The sequence below is a fragment of the Cucurbita maxima genome, unplaced genomic scaffold (assembly GCF_002738345.1).
Source record: "Cucurbita maxima cultivar Rimu unplaced genomic scaffold, Cmax_1.0 Cma_Scf00010, whole genome shotgun sequence".
Lineage (NCBI taxonomy): Eukaryota > Viridiplantae > Streptophyta > Magnoliopsida > Cucurbitales > Cucurbitaceae > Cucurbita > Cucurbita maxima.
This window is the reverse complement of record NW_019272026.1, coordinates 1,460,452-1,474,942: the sequence shown is the minus strand read 5'-3', so window position 1 is coordinate 1,474,942 and position 14,491 is coordinate 1,460,452. Positions and strand designations below refer to the sequence as shown.

General features: G+C 35.7%; 1 protein-coding gene and 1 pseudogene across 1 annotated transcript; one reads left to right on the top strand and one right to left on the bottom strand.

Annotated features, from left to right (window-relative positions):
* The first annotated feature begins 4,031 nt into the window (after nucleotides 1–4,031).
* LOC111485428 lies at nucleotides 4,032–8,714 on the top strand (annotated as a pseudogene).
* Nucleotides 8,715–12,414: 3,700 nt separating this feature from the next.
* LOC111485534 lies at nucleotides 12,415–14,454 on the bottom strand. The gene is made up of 2 exons (XM_023132464.1): nucleotides 14,272–14,454; nucleotides 12,415–13,096 (listed from the first exon to the last, which is right to left on the bottom strand). The coding sequence occupies exon 2, from the start codon at nucleotides 13,048–13,050 to the stop codon at nucleotides 12,634–12,636; it is 417 nt and encodes a 138-aa protein (XP_022988232.1). The 5' UTR covers nucleotides 13,051–13,096; nucleotides 14,272–14,454; the 3' UTR covers nucleotides 12,415–12,633.
* Nucleotides 14,455–14,491: the final 37 nt, after the last annotated feature.

The following is a 14,491-nucleotide window of genomic DNA, read 5'->3' as shown; positions in this document are numbered from 1 at the left end:
TTGTGTTAGAGTTACTCAACGTCTTTAGATGACCTAGTAATGATTTTTTTTTTTTTTTACTAATATAAAGTCACTACTCCGTGGATGACTTAATTACGAAAAGCGAAAAATTCTTTTAAAACAATTCAAAATAGACATAATGCAACCACCCTGATACTGATTTTATGGCTTTCATCACAACATCGGTCATCCGTATAAGAGTGTCTTAACTTTACCTGAAAAATAAGAGTAGCACGTGACTTGAGTATTTTAAGAAATTCTCAGTAAGTAATCCATTATTGAGATCAGAAAATGCAAGTACATGCAATATGGTGGGACCTATCATTTTAAAACATCATGACATAGTCTTAGAAAGCTTTTCAGTTCGGGCAAAGTTGGATGCGTAGTACTTCTGTATACATAGCACATTTATGCGAGCATAGGCTTACCAGGCAGGCTCGCATACCTTTTGGGTCTAACTCATCGGGTTAGCATTCGCTAACGGGCTACCAGACACCATGGAGGGAAAAGGCCTGCATAACATCATGGCCAACATAAATGTCATACATGATAAGGTATGCTTCCGTACTAATCGTAATGGAGAAGTATCCTAATGCATATGATATATAAGAATGAATTAGATTCCCATAGCTTAAAAGCGTGGTATAAATTGATGATGCAAGTCAAACCTTCCTCCATCTATAACATAATGTGTTTGTGAATTATGCATACATAATTTCTATCAAGTCTTTATAGAGCATAACTTACCTGACATGTTCTATGGAGGTTTATGCATCATAACATATTGTAGACATAGCATAACATAGCATAATATGATGTTGCATGATATAGCATAGTACTACGTAGCATATCATGACATATCATAGCATAGTACAAATTAGCATAGCATGACATACATATAACATATGAACTTAGTATAGCATGACATAGTATAGTACAACATCACATAAAAATTATAATTATGACATGCGCAACGCCACGAGACACACTTCATCATACATAGTACAATTCATACTACTAAACTATTAGTAAAATCACTTATTTGGTTGACCTAAGCTGGTATTACTAAATTACACTTAACGATCCAAATCAGTCTACGTGAATCCACAATATCGAATTAGAATATATTAACAAGGTTAATTTACTTAAAAGATATAAAATAAACCCAAACTTTAGCTCAAAATAATTTAAATTGAACAGGTACCCACCTTGTCGAGGCCCGTGGTTTGGTTGAACGTGACGTCTGGGTTTGAAACTATTTTTTTTCTCCTCTAGATTCCTTGTTTCTCCTTCCTGATTTTTTTTCTCCTTTTTGGCCCGTTTTATCGTCGACTTTTGGTCACTTTTTGTTCGATTTTCAACCCATTTTGACGATGAGTCATGAACGAATTTACTAGAACACGAAAATCATTTTAGTATTCATTTCTCTATGAAAATTGAGAATTTGGAAATTGATTGACCATAATGGATGGTCTCTTCCAATTAGATCGATATGATGTTGAGGAAATTGATGAGATATCATATAATCGATCAATAATCCATGCACTTCATCTTCTTCATTTGTTTCTGAAGAACCGAAAACCCTCACCATACCTATGTTCCACCGACAATCCATGCACGCTCACTGAAAAGTGAACGAAAATGCGTGGTCGATCGCAACCATGCACACCCCTAATTTGTGATTTTCTACGTGTATGTTTTGTGTAGTAGTGAGTAACAGTTTCTAAATTTTTTTTTTTTTCAAACTACCGCTGTATGGCTAATGATTACTCTATCACATAACGTGTAATTACCATAAACTTATTTTATAATGTGCCAAAAAAAATTGTCCAAGGATATGTTATATTAATGTTCTAAGTTATATTTTAATGATGTATAACAACAAATAATTCGCAAAATTAATCACATGCATATATATCTAATAATTTTAAAAATAAAAAATCATTATCATTTCAATCCTACTCCTGTCAAAGCTAGCTGTCAATTGTCTTTATTTAAATCTCAATGTCTCAAATAATAGAATTTAAAAGAGCTTCATAATTGCTATCCCGCTATCTCAAGAACGTGATTGTGACAAGTCTTGTACTCAAAAACCAAAAGGCAACCTAATTGAGTTTAAAAATTATTAAAATGGTAAATTCGTGTAAATTTAATGTATATATATATATATATATATATAGTAATAATTTTTACAAAATGAAAATGAAGAAGTTAAGAAATGGTACCAAATACCCTATTCAGAGCCGAACAAGTTGTCAAGCCAAATTCGAGCACATTAAGTGGAGCTGAGAGCGAGCTGCGGTAGAAAATATCATGTGTGTCAGGTCATAATCACACTCTAACGGCAGCAAGACAATGATTGCGCTGCACTTATTATAACCTAGTGAACAAGTCAAGCATGTGAAATTCTGACTTCACGTACAATATCGACGTGCTCGAGCCTCGGGTCATGTTTGAGAGAAATGTTTTAGAAAATGAGGGAGAAAATACGTTAAAAATAATTTTAAAAAAAAATAATATTATAAGCTAAAAGTGAGTTGGCAACAATAATAACTTTGATAACATATAACCTAGATAGGAAGAATTGACGACTAGTCAATCTCTTAATTGGGGCATTTTTGCTATGACAGGTGTAGATATAATTTTAGTGACCGGTCATACACTCTCGTGTTGACACAACAATGATAGTAAAAACATATCTAACAGGAACGCAATTAAAAGGGGTGTAGAATAGGCATGCAGCCATAGACAAAACATCCTGGACAAGCATAATCAGGACATCTAACATGCAGTCACAAGCAACACGCTTTGGACAAGCATGACTACAACACACCGCACGTGAAGAACCGAGCGGCAGTCACGGGTTGAGGAGCTCGGGACTTCTGTTCGAGGCGTAGGCCACCCTTCGCCCGATCAATGAAACAGATTGAGCTCCTTAAGTGAGGATACGTGAACTTGGACTTGGGGGCCGCTGTATCTGCTAAAGGTCAGTTTTGGAATGGGTGATTCAAATAAAGACAATTGCTTACATTAGTAAGCAATTGTCTTTATTTGAATCAAAATGTCTCAAATAATTGAACTCAAAAAATAAAATGAAATAAAAAAAAATCTTCAAATAATATTTTACCCCCACTTATTTTATTTTTTTTTTTTCTAAATTTTTATAATTTTTTAAAATGTCACCGACAACGCTTAAAGATCTTTGATCAATCAACATTCCAACATGTTTTCGTGTCAAAAATAAAATAAAATTGTTATCGTAACATATTTCCAGTCTTTTCAAATAATTATTCCGTTAATCTTTTTCTCGAACATAAAATAACATTAAAGAGTTCAAACACGAATTTCGTACTTAAATTGAGTTTAAAATTTATTAAAACTATTAGATTTGTGTAATTTTTTTTTTTTTTTAAAGAATTTTTACAAAATGAAAATGAATTTGGAAATAATTAGGTCCTTTTGTGAGGCTACAAGTTGGTATGGCTCAGCACGTTGTTTTTACTCCAAATATCATTGTCTTTTAGCAGTATGGCGTGAAACACGACATTCCTCATCAACTCACCATATTAAAACCAATCATTCCTAAAACATTTTTAATTGATTGAAAAATCTCAATTAACCTAAACATTATCCATTTCCATCTAAGAAAACATGTTATTTGTATGCGCTAACGTTTTAGCGAGGTATGTGGTTAATTGGAGAAATTTTTATGCCCTAACGTCATAGCATGACCTGTGATTTTTGATATCGTGTCTAGTATTTTCTTAGCACTTCGACCGATATGTTGATTATGTGAATCGGTATAGCATGACACATGAATCTCTAAATAAGATTTACGCATCGAATCTTATGTTAGGGTTTTATCGAATCATATGTTAGGATTTTGAAATCCAGATCTGATGTCTGTGACTCTAATATTACCTCATAAACCTACTCGAATGTGGTCTCAGTTCATTTATGCATCTCTCTTCTACGGCATACATATCCTCCCAATATAAATAAAGGTGTTAGGGAGAGCAATTCTCATCCCCAAACCAAAAGCTAGGAATGGCTTTCAAACATGGCCATAGCTTTCTTATCTCTGTGTTTCTTCTCCTTTTTCTCGTAGCAGCCAAAGCAGACGTAGCCCCTCGACGCCCCATCGATGTCGTAAGACGAAGCAGCTTTTCCAAAAACTTCGTTTTTGGCTCAGCATCAGCTGCTTATCAGGTAGGGGAGAGAGGTAGACTTCATTTGAAAGGAACTTCAATGCATCAATGTTTGCTAATCATTTTAGACCTTTGATATCAGTTTGAAGGTGCTGCTTTTGAGGATGGTAAAGGGCCAAGTATTTGGGATAACTTTACTCACCAACACCCAGGTCTCTCTCTCTTACCATATTTCTTTTAATTTACTCTCTTTTGATGATTCTAGCACGAATTTATTTTGAAGATAAGCGTTCGTGGTTTTGCTTTTGGTTTTCCCGAAAGGTCTCGTACTAATGAAGATAGTATTTCTTACTTATAAACCCATGATCAATCTCTTAATAGTCGATGTGAGACTTCTCTCTCAACAATATTCCCCTCGAACAAATTATACCAAAGAGTCTGTCCTTAATTGAGACTCGACTCCTTTTATGGAGCCCTCGAACAAAGTACATTATTTGTTTGACACTTGAGTCACTTTGACTACACTTTCGAGGCTCACAATTTTTTTGTTTTGACATTTGAGGATTCTATTGATATGGTTAAGTTAAGGGCATGGCTCTAATACCATGTTAAAAACCATAACTCTCCACAATGATATGATATTGTCCACTTTGAGCACAAGATCTAGTGACTTTGCTTTTGGTTTTCCAAAAGGTCTCACACGAAGGATTTTATTGATATGGCTAAGTTAAGAGCATGGCTCTAATACCATGTTAAAAACCACAACTCTCCACAATGGTATGATATTGTCCACTTTGAGCACAAGATCCACTGACTTTGCTTTTGGTTTTCCAAAAAGGTCTAACACGAATAGAGATAGTATTTCTTACTTATAAATCCATGATCAACTCCTTAATTAGTCGATGTGAGACTCATCTCCTAACAATCCTCAACATAAATAATGTCTAAACAAAAATCAAACGCTTATGTCATTGTTTCTTAAAATTACAGAGAAAATTTATGATCATAGCAATGGAGATGTAGCTCTCGATCAGTACCATCGCTATAAGGTACATAGGAGACAAACATGTTTGAATTTTATTATTGAATCATTTTTCTTTTAATTGATAAACAATTGTTCATAATACAGGAAGATGTTGCCATTCTGAAGAAAATGGGTTTCAATGCATATCGATTCTCAATTGCTTGGTCTCGAGTTTTGCCAAGTAAGACAAAAGAGCTCGAGTGGTTAGAAATCTACTTTACTTACATTTTTAGGGAAGAACATAGTCAAAATATTGTGAACAAATAACAATTTTTTACACTATACTTTTATTTATAATTATTGTAGAGGGAAAACTTAGTGGGGGAGTGAACAAGAAAGGAATTGAATACTACAACAACCTCATCAATGAACTCCTTGCAAATGGTGAGTATCATTATAACATGTTCTTAATTATTTTGATTATTTGAACCTAATTTGATTAATATTTACACTCTTGATTTCATAGGCATCCAACCCTTTGTCACCATTTTTCATTGGGACAGTCCCCAAGCTTTAGAAGATGAGTATGGAGGCTTCTTAGGGCGTCAAATTGTGTAAGTATGAAATAGTCAGTCAGACAGTAAAATTAATAAAATTATCTTTGAACTTTTTATTTAGTCTTAAAAAATGTTTTTAATTTTTTCAAAAGTTATAATAATACGTTTAAATTTTTTTTTTTAACTTCAAAAATTAATTACAGGAATGATTATCGAGACTATGCTGAACTTTGCTTTAAAGAGTTCGGAGATAGAGTTAAACATTGGATCACTCTGAACGAGCCATGGAGCTTCAGCATGGGAGGCTATGCCCAAGGAGCCAATGCTCCTGGTAGATGTTCTTCTTGGCAACCATATAAATGTCTTGGCGGAGATTCTGGCACTGAACCATACATTGTTGCCCATCATCAACTTCTTGCTCATGCAGCTGCTGTCAAAGTTTACAAAACCAAATATCAGGTTCGTTATCTAACGTAAATTACTAAAATGCTCTGATATCAATTGTTGTAACGTAAGCGTAAATAAGATCGATAACACTCACACACCCACGAACAAAAATTAAACAAATAGACACAAAAATTTACGTAATTCGGAAAGAACAAATTCTCCTACATTCACAGGTGGTAGTCAATCACTCTAACTAAAGTGTGCAACGGTATCTCTCACACTGTCACATTACAAGTCTCTCTTACAAAGTTCCTCCCAACTATCTCTAGGCAAATACAAAATGACAATATCTCCACATCTCAAAACAATGTTAAACAACCAAACTAATTCTCATACATGAATCAAAACAACAACAATGAATCAAGATGATTCATGTACCAATATGAGAGAATGTATCAATATGGGAGATGTGAGATCCAACATCGGTTGGAGAGAGAAACGAAACATTCTCTATAAGGGTGTGAAAACATCTGTCTACCAGACGCGTTTTAAAAACATTGAAGGGAAGCTCGGAAGAGAAAACTCAAAGAGGACAATATCTACTAGCGGTGGGATTGTGGGCCGTTACAAATGGTATCAAAGCCAGACACCGGGCGATGTGCCAGCAGGAGGCTGAGTCCCGAAGGGGGGTGGACATGAGGCGGTGTGTCAGCAAGGACGCTGGGCCCCAAAGGGGGTGGATTGGGGGGTCCCACATCGATTGGAGAAGGGAATGAATGTCCACGTGAGTGTCAGCGAAGATGCTAGGCTCCGAAGGGTGGTGGATTGTGAAATCTCACATCGGTTGGAGAGGGGAACAAAACATTTTTTATAAGAATGTTGTCAGCGAAGACGCTAGACCCCGAAAGGTGGTGGATTGTGAAATCTCGCATCGGTTGGAGAGGGGAACAAAACATTTTTTTATAAGAGTGTGGAAATCTCTCCCTAGCATACGCATTTTAAAAACTTGAAGGGAAGTCCGAAAGAGAAAGCCTACTCGTGGTGAGCTTGGGCTCTTATAGGAGATGAACCAAATGAATCCAATAAATTCATGAATCAAAGTGGGGAATGTACCAAAAGTATTCATGAATCTAAAGATTCATAAACCAAATATTTATGACAATTCTCAACCTTTTCAAAGCTCTCAAACGTCGAGCTCATTAAATTTGATCATTTTATAACTCTTAGTTTATGGGATTTGTAGGCATATCAAAAGGGTGTGATTGGTATCACATTAGTGACAGTTTGGTATACTCCAAACTCAAACAGTGAGGCCGACAAAAAGGCTGCAATTCGAGCTCTTGATTTTGCTCTTGGCTGGTAAGCAAAGTTTATATGAAACATTATTACAAAAATGAAAACCCTAAGTTTTTAATATATATGTAACCCTTTAATATCATATTATAAACTATACTATATATAAATATTTATGGCAGGTACTTGCATCCAATAACCTATGGAGATTATCCACCTATCATGAGGGAACTCGTGAAGGAGAGATTACCCAAATTTTCAGCTGCAGAAAGTGCTTCAATCAAAGGGTCACTTGATTTTCTTGGACTAAATTACTACACAGCTAACTATGCCAAAGACAACCCCAATGCACCAGGACAACAACCAAGCTACTTGACCGATTATCGTGCAGATCTCTCGAGTATGTTTCACTTTTTCGATAATCAAATTTGGGAGTTCATCACGATTTCGTTTTATCATCTGGGTTCGCTTAAGAGCCTACTATTTAGGGTTTTTTATGTTCAAAACTTTCGATTTGACATTTTGTCATGTTTTTTAACTGTAGCTGATCGTAACGGAGTCTCAATTGGTCCAAAGGTAACTTACATGCAAATCTATTCAGTGAATGAATTGTACATGTCATGATTATCTAATAATTTTCTTTGATTGTATTATATATAGTTTAGTGCGATATCTTGGCTCGCTGTCTATCCACAAGGACTTAAAGAATTACTGATCTACACGAAGACCAAGTACAACGATCCATTAATCTATATCACCGAGAATGGTAAGAAGACAAAACTTAGGTTTAGCAAACGTACATTACTAATGAAAATCATATGTTGTAGGGTATCTTGAAATCGAAGGTCCCACATTTGAGGAATTGATCAATGACAAAGCTAGAGTCAAATACCATCACGATCATCTTTACAATCTTAACGAAGCAATCAAGTAAGTATGAAACAAGGATATGTGTCGATGTTTTAGATTCGTTAAATATACTAAAGATTTTTGTCTTACGACGTTTTTGGAAACCATTGTAGGGCTGGCGTGAAGGTAAAAGGATACTTTGCATGGTCATTTTTGGACAACTTTGAATGGGCGAGTGGATACGCGGTTCGGTTTGGCCTTAACTACATCGATTACAAGAACAATTTGAAGAGAATTCCAAAGCTCTCAGCCAAATGGTTCGAAAATTTCCTCAAAACTTGAAGATGATCCATGATGTTGCCCCTCTTATTCAATGAATTTTCATGTCTTTTGTTGATTATGGGATATGGTAGTGAAGTAGCTAAGAAATGTCCCAAAAAAAATGAGGTTATTTGCTTATGTATGTGTGATGTCTATTTTCTGATGATCAATAAAATAAATGACTGTTTTCATGAATAGCCCATTGTTAGAGATTTTTCTTTTCGATTTTCGCCAAGTTTTTGTTATGAAGATTTGAATGGTTACAATTTGTGTAACGACTCAAGCTCACCACTAACAGATATTGTTCTTATGAAGTTTCGAATGGTTACAACTTGTGTAATGACCCAAGCCGACCGCTAAAAGATATTGTTCTATTTGAGTTATCCCTCAAGTTTTTTAAAACGAGTTTCATATGGAGAGGTTTCCACAACCTTATAAAAAAAAAAAAAAACGAGTCTGCTATGAAGAGGTTTTCATACCCTTATAAAGAAAGAATGGTTTGTTTGCTATAGAGAGGTTTCCACATCCTTATAAATAATGGTTTTTTCTCCTCCCCAACCGATGAGAGATCTCACAATCCACTCCCCTTCGGGGACCAACGTCCTCGCTGGCACCCGTTCCCTTCTTCAATCGATGTGAGACTCTCCAATCCACCCTTCTTCGAGACCCAGCCAGCGTCCTTGAGCTTTCCCTTCCGAACTTTCTCTTAAGGTTTTTAAAACGTGTTTAGGGAGAGGTTTTCACACCCTTATAAAGAATGTTTTGTTCTCTTCCTCAACCGACGTGGGATCTCACAATTCACCTCCCCTTCGAGGCCCAGCGTCCTCGCTGGCACTCGTGCCCTTCTCCAATCGATGTGGGACCCCTCCCCCCCAATCTACCCTCCTTTGAAATCCAGCGTCCTTGCTAGCACATCGCCTCGTGTCCACTTCTCTTTGGGACTCAGCCTCCTTACTGGCACATCTTCTGGTGTCTGGCTTTGATACCATTTGTAACGGCTCAAGCTCACCACTAGCAGATATTATCCTCTTTGAACTTTCCCATTCGGGGTTCTTCTCAATGTTTTTAAATCCCGTCTGGTAGAGAGAGGTTTTCACACCCTAATAAAAAATATTTTTTCTCCTCCCCAACCGATGTGTGATCTCAAAACTCGACTCTTAAAACATGACCAAATCAAACTACTATGATGTGCATTGTATAATGATCTTTAAAAATTAAATCAAGTTTGAAATTATCTAAAAGATAAATGCTTTGTAGCAAAATAGCAAGTGTTCATAGCAAAACAAAGAAATTACCTACTTTGTAAGGTGTTTATATGACTAATAACTTGACAAATGTGGACTCTCTAACCCAAAACATAAAGGTTGGATTGGGTTAGATTTTTTCGATCCAGTTAAGTTACCTATTTTTACTAATGAAATAAAGTCAATACTATATATATGACTTAATTATGAAATGTGATACCATCTTTTAAAACATTTCAAAATGATGACATGGACTTAAACATTCATAAGAAAATCGTTAAAACAATGCAGCTGAAAAAGTAAAATTTAAAGAAAACAAAGAAAAGAATAAAATAATGTCCTAATCTATCTTAAGGGCTACCGACAATAACATGAATGCATCTATCCTAACTTCAATTTCATGATTGTCACTGTGACATCGTCACTCGTGCAGATGTATCTTATCTTTATCTTACCTTTACCTGAAAAATAAGAATTACATGATTGAGATCAAAAAATGCAATCCCATGCAATCATGTTTCGGACTCATCCTTTCATAAAACATCATGACATGATCTTGGTCTCTACTTCTAGTTTGTGCATAATTGAATGTGTAAATATTTCTCTACACGTGGACCATGTTGTACGCGCACATAGACCCCAAGCGAGCTCATATACGTACCTCTGGAGCTGCCCCTTCCCTCCATGGCATTTCGACAGTGTGAGTGTAAGTTATACCATCGTTCATTTCATACGTAACTTAATCATTTCATGTCATCTCATAATGTTAGTGTTATAACATGGTATAACACTTTCCATAACATTCTTCTAAGAATATAAGTCTCAAAATCAATAATTAAAGGAATCATTCTTCTACTTATCTATATAAGAATGAAGGAATGTATCTCATAAGATTATGTTTATAACTCCCTATTTTGTCATGTCCTAAAAATAGTAAGATTATTGGGACTGATACAAAAGTCATTCACACTAGCAAATAAATTGACAAACACAAGAAGGAGCTTATAGCTTAGGCAAGATTAAGATCGAGTCACATATGATAATCATGTGAAATATTAATAGTTTTAATTAACGAATCAATATTATACAAACTTATTATATAGGATATTTTCACTTACATGTCTCAACAAAAACGGAGTTGAATAAACTATCAATAAAAGTTATAAAGTAAGCTATATCAATAGCGTTACCAAGATAGGAGATTCAATCTTATACATATACAATAGATCTTTTAGGTTATTAGAACGACGATTTCATATATGTTGTTAGCGATTTTTCATCGTGGCTATTTTTTCTAGCTATTCCTCACTACTTCCCATATGGGTTTGACTCGTTATATCAAGTTTTGTATTAAATCTCCATCTTACTTATTTTAGCTCAACAATTATTTGGATAGTTAAATCATCCACTTTTAGACTGATAATTAGTGTCTTATCCATTTAACCATGCACCAAACAAAAAATCTTTAACCAATCTATTGGATTAGGTTTTAGATCACATGGGAGTCATTCGAATTTTTTATTGGATTACCATTCTAGGGGCGATGAAATACTTTTAAGCACTCAAAATCAATCTAATGTTCAATTTTATAATTTTGATTTTAAACATGACAAAGGTTATTCTAACCCTTTCAAAATGACTCGAAAATCTTTTAAAAAAAAGAAGCTATTCTTCATATTTCAAAAAGATTCTTGGCTTTAAAGTTGGTATTGAAGAAACAGTGAGATGCTAAAGGAGTTGAGAAAGAATGAATCGAGAAAGATTTAGATTTTTGAAGCATTTAAGTTATTATTTTTCGTACGCAACATAGATTGTACATTGAGCTACAACAAAATGTTATCAGTCTCACAGTTTTAAAATGCATATACTATGGAGAGGGTCTAACTCTACTTCATTCAATGTCTTGCACCATTCAATGATTGGCTCTAATACTATTTGACGAGCGGTATTCCAGCAAGAACGTTGAGCCTCCAAGGAGGGTAAATTATGAAATCTCCAGTAGTTGGAGAGGAGAACGAAGCATTCTTCATAAAGGTGTAGAAACTTCTCCTTAGTAGACGGGTGTGAAAATCTCTCCCTAACAAACGCATTCTAAAACCTTGAAGAGAAGCCCAAAAGGAAAAACTAAAAAAAGGACCAAACTTATTAGCAACGAATGGGCGTTGCACTCTTTCCAACCCTTCAAAAAAACTAAAATATAATTCAACACATAAACAAATCAAAATAAAAAATAAAAAAAAAAAATTTAAAAGTTTAGAAACCAAAACATAAAATAATCATGAAATTTTAAGAATGAACATAGAATAATCTTAAAAAAAATCGGTCAATTCAAACTTTTGATATCACACGTCTCGTCACCTCACCGAAAACCATGTCTCACTACAAACCGCGTGACACGCTTAATGCACTTTTTAAAAAAAAACAATGAGCTCACAACCTACTTTTACACTATCAAGACATTAAGAAAAATGTTTATATTCTCAGACATAATAACATCTCAAAAAGAAAAAAGTATGGCAAACCACATCTTTTCAGCATCCAACACTCACTTTATTCAACAAACTCATCAATGCTTCATTTCTTCAACCCATTCTTTGCAAACAATTAAAGTTTTCTCCTTAAAAAGTGATGGCAAAAACAAGAAATGAAGATATCATTGTAAAGAATGTTGATCCACTTCATTCTTAGTTAGAACATTCTGTTGTAATGTTAAGAACATATGGTGAAGAGAAAGAATAATAAAACAAGCACAGTGGATGATACTGAATTCAACAGTTCTTTAGAGATAAGAAAAGGCAGGAAATATCGTAATCTAGAAGAACATCACTATGCCTCATTCACTAAGAAAACCAAATTCTTCCAAGGTTGTTTTACCTGCAGTTCACGCCCGCTTCAGCAGCTCGATGGGGCTTGCTTTTTCGCCTGCTTCCGTTGTGACGAAATCCATTTGATCTCGTTGATTCATCAGTGCTCGACCGTGTTCCGTCCCCATTTTCGTCTTTGACCGGATCGAGCTTTTCTTTCACTTGTGAGCTTCTTCTCCTCCTTTTCCCATTCTCTGCTGCAGGTGGGCCTTTCATCTCCTTGCTCACAATGTCACAGCCTTTCACGTTCTCGCTGTCATCGTCTTCTATCTTTTCGGCTTCCTCCTCATCCATCTCGTCCTTCAATGGCTTCTGTGGCCTTCCCCTTCGCTTTTGTGCAGGGATCTTCTCTTCCTCACCGCTTCCAGCATCATCGTGATTCGTCATGGTCAACTTCCTTCCTTTTCCCCGACCTCTACCCATCCTCTTTAAGCACTCCAAGAAAGAAAAATCATGCAACAGATAGCAACTGCCAGACACAAAACAAGCAATTACATAGGAAACAATTCCAATTCGCTTGCAATAAGAAACTCGTGAAGTAAATAAACACACCAAGCTCGAATATCGTAACCAGCTGATGGTTATCAAGCATGACACATCTTGTAACAGCCCAAGCCCACCACTAGCAAATACTGTCCTCTTTGGGCTTTCCCATTCGGGCTTTCCCTCAAGGTGTTTAAAACGCATCTGCTAGGGAGAGATTTCCACCCTTATAAAGAATGCTTCATTCTCCTCCCCAATCGATGTGGGATCTCACAATCCAACCCCCTACGGAGCCCCGTCCTCACTAGCACTCCTTCCCATCTCCAATCAATGTGGGACCCTCCCAATCCACCCCCTTCGAGGCTCAGCGTCCTTGCTAACACACTGCCTTGTGCCCACCCCCTTTCAGAGCTCAACCTCCTCGTTGGCACATCGCTCGATGTCTAGCTCTGATACCATTTGCAATGGCCAAAGCCCACCGCTAGCAAATATTGTCCTCTTTAGATTTTTCCTTTCGGGCTTCCCCTCAAAGTTTTCAAAACACGTCTGCTAGGGAGAGGTTTCCACATCCTTACAAAGAATGCTTAGTTCTCCTCTCCAACCGATGTAGGGTCTCACGCATTTTATACAATTACAATACTTCCTCAAACTAATCAGCACGGAAACCTAACCAGTAGAATACAGACCCTTGAATTCTTTAGGGATGAAATGAAAGAAACTTAAACAAAATTGCATGACAGCAACAAGAGAAAAGGGCAAATTTATCGAACTTCATTGTAAGTTCTCTATTAAAAGACCTAAATCATGAAAAGTAAACACATAATATAAGAATTCGTACACAAGGAGGGATCAATAAGAGTATTATAAGAGATCAAGATTTGTTCATACTAGTATAGATTCTAAGTTCAAATCCCTACAATATCACTTCCTCCCAATTGATAGCTAAAGTTCACATGTAATTGAATCTAAAGCAAAGCCGAAGTTCCTATAATATGCTGTTCTTGCTTGCAAAGTTTCTCAAACCTAAGTTGACTTCCCCTGATTAGGTAAGGATTAAACAGAGCCAGAAAGACGAACAAATCTCAATCGAAGATAACCCAATTATAAGCAACAAGAATCTCAAAACCACAAACAAATATCAGAATCGAGAGTAAAAGCTACCAAGAAACTCGAAAATCCCCGAACAGCAGAGACAAACAAGATCCACCAAAAAGAAACAGAATCGGATTGGTAGAAGACAAGATTAGAACAATAGAAACAGTTAATCGACAGATTAATTCAATTTTATAGGCAAGAAAAGAAGAAATGAACAAAAGCAACAAATGAAAGAAGAACAAGAAACAGACAAATTCAAAACAGAAAAAAAAAAAAAAAAAAAAAA

Bases quoted from the DNA above. Each gene is read 5' to 3' on its own strand.
- LOC111485534 (XM_023132464.1), bottom strand. From the start codon at position 13,050: ATGGGTAGAGGTCGGGGAAAAGGAAGGAAGTTGACCATGACGAATCAC.